Consider the following 7,379-nt stretch of genomic DNA (forward strand, 5'->3'; position numbering starts at 1 on the left):
GGTACAAGCAGCGTTGTTAGTTATTGTTGGGACTTATCCCGCAGATGTGTTGGTGGTTAACGTGAAAGGGGTACATGTCAAATGTCAGGCTGGTGGTGATTAACTCAGAACTGGCCCATTCTTGACAGCAAAGAGGCACTGGGAGCACAACAGCCGAAGAGACATCGTCAAAGTAAGATACTTCAATGATGAACTGAAAGGTCACTGGAGGTCACTGGAAAGGTCACTGGGTGCCTATCATTCCACGGCATAGAAATCAGTTCCTTTCTAAGACTTTTCTGTGACATGACACCATCCACCAAGGCAGAGCAGTGAGGCTGCTCCTACAGCTTAGCAGTACCTGCTGCTGTCTCCCTTGGGATGAGTCAGTGAACTGCGGGATTTGCAAACAAGCTTGTAACTACTGTACTAGGTTTTTAGTGAGTGTGTTTCCAGTGCACACCACGTGAGCACTCGGTGAAGCACACTAGGAAATTCTCTTCTAGCTCTACTATGCTCCACCACAACCTCACCTTCTCCCTCTCTCCCTTCTTCATTCCCCATCAGTTGTAGGAAATTCTCTTCTAGCTCTAATATGCTCCGCCACAACCTCACCATCTCCCTCTCTCCCTTCTTCATTCCTCATCAGTTTCTCATAGTCCCGCTCACACTGACGCAACAGATCTAGGATTTCCTCTTCCTTAAACCATTTCAGAGGATTATTCATTGTCTTCTGAAGTGAGGGAACTTGCCCGAGGAAGGTCTGAAAGGTCTCAGACTGCAGTCTCTCATACTTCTCCAAAAGAAACTTGTCCTCTGGAGGGTAAATTCGTTTGTAGTTACCCAGATGTAGTTTTTCATGCTCCTCCCTGGAGATCTGCTTCTGAACCTGTGCCAAATGCTCATTTAGTTCTTTTTTCCTTTGTTCCAACATATGCTTCTGTTTCTCCAAGCCTGAGTAATTGGCAGAGAACTTCTTCATGTAACCCTGTCCATAGAGCCTTGTCTGAGCCTCCACCTTCTGCTGAACCAGATTACGCTTCCTGTCACTAGCCTTAATGTTGAGCAGTTTAAGGGCATTGAGAAGCATCCCCTTCTTCACGTCATAATCTACCTTCCATTTAGTCCCAAAGCTCGGAGTTCGATTAATCTCCAGCAACCAGGGTTTGAGGTTACGATCCAGGATGATATCAAAACCCAGCACCTCAAAGCAGACATTGTCACTCCCTGGTGGCTGACCAGGGCGACACATGCGGTAGGCGTGCAATACATGGGGCTCTGCCACAATCAGAGTCTTAACTACCAGTTCAGAGATGTCGACCCAGAACTTGGCCACGTCATAATTCTTGGCACGGAGGAACTCGGTGAACCAGCCAATGGATCTCTTGTAGCCTTTGTCTGCTGCATCGCCATGCTTGAATTTCTCATTGTGTCTGTTGACCGAGTAGTTTGTTAGGTGCATGTAAAGCTGGCTCAGGTTGCCGTCATGGGGTGCATGATACTTTTCAGTGCACATTCGCACCAAGCCGTCATTGTAGAGAAAGATGCGTAGTGGATCACAGGAAGTAACCAGGACGTACATGCGTAGGTCAAACTTGTAGCCCTCCAAAAGGAAGGGCTTTTCCAAGTATTCCTGGACAATTAAGTGCTTATGAGCAGGTATGTTAGCACAGTTACGGCTCAAAAAGATCCCGCGACCCTCTGCTTCGTTGACAGGTTTGACAATTATTGTCTTCTTCTTGCCTTTCCTGCGCAAATCCATGATGTAGTTCTGGAAGTGATTGTACTCGGAGGGGAAGATCCACACCCTGGGGGTGAAGTTGTACTCATCAGGTTGACACTTGAGCATTTTGGCCATGTTTCTTGCCAGTAAGTCTTTCTGGCAGATCTCTCCCATGCCAGGATAGTGGTTTATTCTCTGGTAATCCTTGAGCTGAGTGATTGTATTCTTCTGCACCACTGTGTCTTTCCAGATGAGGTTGACCACCCTGTCCTTGTCCCAGATCTTGAGAAAATCCATTTCAGAGATAACTTTATGAACTATCTCGAATTTGGTGCCGCCCACATAAGCTGTGACAGTGCACTTCTTCTTGGGGCTTCTCTGGTAGAACCCTGTAGATATCCCATTCACGAGGGATGGGCCACCACATATGTTTCCTCCCTCTATGCTCTCCTCCCCTTCCATCTCCTCCTGTTCTTCAGGTGATGAGTAGGATATTTCACTTTCAGTGCTACTCCCACTGCTGAATTCATGGAGTTCCTCTGGTCTTTGTGTCCTGACTGTCAGTAAGGCAGCTTGCTCGGTTTGGAAATTCTGAAAGGCAGCAGACAGCAGCCCATCATACTTCTTGAAAAGCTTCTTGTCATCTGGAGGGTAAACACATCGGTAGTTCCCCAGATTTTGCTGTTCATGGTTGTGGATGGCCGCCAGTTGCTCTGTCAATCTTTCTTTACTCTGTGTCAGCATGTGATTCTGTTTGGACCTCTCTGAGGAAGTGGCTGACAGCTTCTTCATGGGGTCATGCACATAGAGCCGTTTCTGGGCCTCCATCCTCTGCTGAACCATGTAACACTTCCTATCGCTGGCCTTAAGGTTGAGTAGTTTGAGGGTGCTGAGAAGCACCCCTTTCTTGATGTCATGATCTATCTTCTGATGAGTCCTAAAGCTTGGAGTTCGATTGATTTCCACTAGCCATGGTTTGAGCATACTATCCAGCAAGATATCAAAGCCCAGCACCTCAAAGCAGACGCTGCCACTCCCTGGTAGCTGACCAGGGCGACACCTGCGGTAGGCGTGCAATAGATGGGGTTCTGCCACAATCAGACTCTTCACTACGAGATCAGAGATGTTTCCCCAGAATGTAGCCACATTGTAGTTGTTGGCACGGAGGAACTCAGCGAACCAGGCAATAGATCTCTTGCTGCCTTTGTCTACTGTCTCGCCATTCATGAAGTTCTCGTTATGCCTGTTGACTGAGTAGTTGGTTAGGTGCATGTAAAGCTGGCTCAGGTTGGCTTCGTTGGGTGGATGATACTTTTCAGTGCACATTCGCACCAAGCCATCATTGTAGAGGTATATGCGTAGCGGATCACAGGAGGTAACCAGGACATAGATGCGGAGGTCAAACTTGTAACCCTCTATCAGGAAGGGTTTCTCCAAATACTCCTGGACAATGGTGTGCTCTTGAGCAGGTAGCTTATACAATTTACGGACCAGATAGATTCCGCGGCCCTCTGCTCCGTAGGAAGGTTTGATGATGAACGTCTTCTGCTTGCCTTTCCTGTGTTGCTGTTTGACATGGTTTTGAAACTGAGTGTACTCAGTGGTTAGATTCCACGTCTTAGGAAGGAAGTTGTACTCCTGAGGTTGGCACTTGACCATTCTGGCCATGTTTCTTGCCAGCAAGTCTTTCCGGCAGATCTCTGTCATGCCGGGGTAGTGGTTAATTCTCTGGTAGTTTCTGAGCTCTGTGATTTTCTCGTACGGCACCAGTGAGTCAGTCCAAATGAGGTTGGCCTCATCCGCGCCCCAGGTTTTGCGGAAAGCCATTTCATTGATGACTGTATGAACAATCTCAAATTTGGCCCCAGCCACATTGGCGGTGATGAGATTTTTGTTTTTGCGGGAAACTTTCCTCTTCCCACTGCTCTGGTAGAAACTTGCAGGTGGCCCATTCTCGGATTCTCCTTGATCCTCTCCATAATCATTGGGATGAGAGGGTATGTCAGAGGCCAGCGGAGGTGGCCCATTCTCAGATTCATTGGGATGAGAGAGTATTTCAGAGGCCAGCGGAGGTGGCCCATTCTCAGATTCATTGGGATGAGAGAGTATTTCAGAGGCCAGCGGAGGTGGCCCATTCTCAGATTCTCCTTGATCCTCTCCATAATCATTGGGATAAGAGGGTATTTCAGAGGCCAGCTGAAGATTGAAGTCGCAAGCCTCGCTCTCCCCCAGACTCAGCCGGTGAGTTGTCTGGTCCTCAGTGACTTGTTCAGGCATTAGCTGGCAGAGAGCATTCTAATGAATCGTACTTTATTCTGTGACTCTTGCACACATGCCTGTGCAAGTCAGCTGTATGGCTGTCACTTGCCATTGAAAAACCAGATATTTCGACACTGTTACATCACTGTTACATCACAATAGGCATGTTGTGACCATGTGCAACCAACATCAAACAAGCTGTACCAGAAAATTAGCAATTAGCATTCCTGCAATATCTGAAGCTGATTTATTACAGTTTCTTGGACCCATGTCATTTATGGTTGTCGGGACAGGTACCGTAAAAAACTAAGTATTTGCAACAAAACAAAGATATATGCTATTTAAAGTGATCAAAACTGAATAAAAAGAGCCTAAATATAACCAAAATAATGGTGTACTCTATTATACACAGTATATACATCTCCCAATTACAGGGTGGGAGACCCGAAATACATGCATGTTATTACAGTATATTCAGTTAATTTCCCCAAAATATAAAAGTTCAGTTTGAGTGAACAAAATAATGGTCGGTTGTTTATGTAAATATAACTTTATTTAGAAAAGTACAACGTATTGACATTTACTACATAAACACCTATACGTCCACTGTCCATATGTCACCAACAATAGATTGCAAAAGCCTCTAATAGACAGATAAATAGTTTGAGTAAATAGCTGCACTGAGATGTACTCGTTGACTAAATCCATATACACATTAAACAAGTGCACTTGGCATTAAACACTGCAAAGATCACTGCAAATGAACACTCATCATGAACACCACACAGTAAAAGGGTCAGGTCAGTAATCAATTAAGTGCAAATCTGCAGTATAACCATTAACCAAGTATATCTCTGTCTTTGGTGGTACGTAGCCTAATTAACCCTGTAGTTAAGACAGCAAATGAGGACCCATTTTAAAGCCACTGGGGCTATGTTTGATCGGTCATAACACAGTCTGTGTAATACAAACATCATGAGGACTCATTCATTGCATTCATATATGTGCGCACGTGTTCTCAGTCTCAGTGATTACATACATATGGGCTCCTAGGCACTGAACCGCCTAGATTCTATAGGCGTAGTCGGATCTGAAAGACCCTCTTCTAGGCCCTAGAAGAGGGTATTTCAGACCCAACTATGACTAAGCCATTTTCTAGACCCTTCTAGACCCTCTTGCATAAACTTTGACCCTCTTCTCTGTTTTCACATATTGTGTAAGCTTGTAGCGCTGGACGATGGAACCAGAAAATGGCCGCCACTGCTATGCCTATTAAGATATATTTTAAGGGTGCAACATTTCATGGAACTTATTGAGTTAACTGATTATAAAAAAAATCACACTTGTTGAAAGTGAGGGGTGCTCTTATCATCATACATCACATTCCGTGCTCAGCCAATCAATCAACTGAGCACATTCGCGCTACAGACAGACATAGAAACAAAGCTGTTTTGAGGGGCTGGCGCTCAAAAAAAAATCAATAATTTAATACAATTGTTTGAATTAATAATAGGGCATATTATTACACATCTTTGTGGGTTTGAACTTTAAACGGGCATATTATTAGCACACAGCTTTGTGGGTTTGAACTTTGAACCCTGCCTGGGGTCGATGTCAGCAAGGACATATGTGGTCGCAACGGAAGTTCAAACGCTAAATTAAATGGGTTCAGATCTGAGCAAAGTCTCCTGAGGTGGTGTGTATGAAGCCTGTTCTGGACAGGAGTTTTGAGACAGATGAGGATTAGCTGAACATTTTCCAAATCATTTGGAAGTTATGAAAATAGAAGATTTGTAGTTGCAGCCCAAATAAATGGATTGTATGGAATGTCATGGGGTGGTGGTGCACTACGGTGTTGAAATCAGCCCATTTTTTAACTCTTTTGAAAATAGCAGATCTACAAGCTCATATTGCGTTGCATCGTGATGAATTGTGAGTGAGCAGTGAGCTTGTAGATCAGCTATTTTCAAATGGCTGAAATGAAGTGGTTAATGTATGTTTTGTAATAATACAAATCTGTAACTAAAGTTTGCAGTAAAAGTACGATATTTGGATCCAAGATGTAATGGAGTAGAAATAAAAGTATTGCACATTGAGGAAAAACCTCCAGTAAAAGTGGCTAAAAATTTACAGTACTTGAGTCAAATGTATTTAGTTACTTTCCGCCACTGCTCAAGCTCCACTGCGGCAAGGTCACAGCAAGAGGAGAGGAGATGGCCCTTATAAGGTGGGACAGTTGGTTCACTCACTTGACCCATCTATCTATAAGAGCGTGTGTGTGACTTTCACAAGCCGATTGGTGCCAAAGCTCTTCTGCTTTGCCTCCACATACTAGATTTATTTTCATCACACATCCTTTTAATTATTGAAGTCAAGATTTTAATAGATTTCACTGCAGGTCATTATTGTATATATGCATCCATTGAGCATTTTATTCTAACAATGCTAGGCTAAAAATGAAAGTCTATTTTAGATTAGACTTTGATTAGCGTTTGTTTAAACGTCTATATATAGACGTTTTGTATCGCATTTTTAGACGCACGTCTAATAGCCGTCTTTTGCTCAGTGGGATTGACATTGTTCCTGATGAAGTCTAACCTGACGCTGCCAGATCCAAAAAGCTTGCTACACAAATTTGTTTCACAGCTTATTTGGATCTGGGATCGCGGAAGCAAATTCGATGACGGGGCTGTTCCTTTTTTTCAAGATACATGGTAGATGATTGGATGGGAGCGTCTGTCTATCACCGTGTGGGCGTGCAAACACAACCAATCATATCGACGTGTCTATATACCGTCACATCCGCATCCCGCCTTTAGCTCACGCTGATTGGTTCGGTGCGAAGCAGATCTGACTCAGGGCTCAACTCTGTCAGAGATCCCAGATGAGTGTTGTGTTGGGGAATATGTTTCCGCAATACCGCCCTCATCTGGCAGCGTCAGGTTAGATGAAGTCAGGAACAATGGAAATAGGGAACACATGGCCACCCGGGCAATACACACCAGTAAGACGCGCAAACGCGGGAAGCGAACGCAGCTCGTACATATTTGGTTATGTCACCATGACTCAGCCATAACCATATAAGGAGTCCCCAAAGCAGCTCCATATATGGGCACAAAAGTGTGACACACGGACAGACAGACAGATGATCTGCTAGGTCTCATAGTAAGTGCTCACTGCGTTCGCAATTATACCTGCTGTCAACGTACCTGTTGTACCCATCTGTCTGTGTCCCTTTCATGTTCATACATGGAGAGGCCTCTCTGTATGTGACTTTATTATGGATGGAGGCATCGATCTGTCTGTCCCTATCTCTTTCATGCCCAATATATGGAGATCCCTGATGTCATCAGTATATGGCCATATATGGGCACATCTTTGGATCGGCTGGTATATGGCCATATATGGGCACATCTTT

General features: G+C 44.5%; 1 protein-coding gene across 1 annotated transcript; it reads right to left on the reverse strand.

Moving 5' to 3' along the window:
- Nucleotides 1-532: 532 nt before the first annotated feature.
- Nucleotides 533-3,979, reverse strand: LOC308321796 (tubulin polyglutamylase TTLL7-like; the record flags this gene model as incomplete). Its single annotated transcript, XM_080772886.1, has 2 exons — nucleotides 533-1,787; nucleotides 3,318-3,979. The coding sequence occupies 2 exons, from the start codon at nucleotides 3,977-3,979 to the stop codon at nucleotides 533-535; spliced, it is 1,917 nt and encodes a 638-aa protein (XP_080629012.1).
- Nucleotides 3,980-7,379: the final 3,400 nt, after the last annotated feature.

Source organism: Protomyctophum bolini (assembly GCF_963924005.1).
Source record: "Protomyctophum bolini genome assembly, chromosome: 9".
In the NCBI taxonomy this organism is placed as follows: Eukaryota; Metazoa; Chordata; class Actinopteri; order Myctophiformes; family Myctophidae; genus Protomyctophum; species Protomyctophum bolini.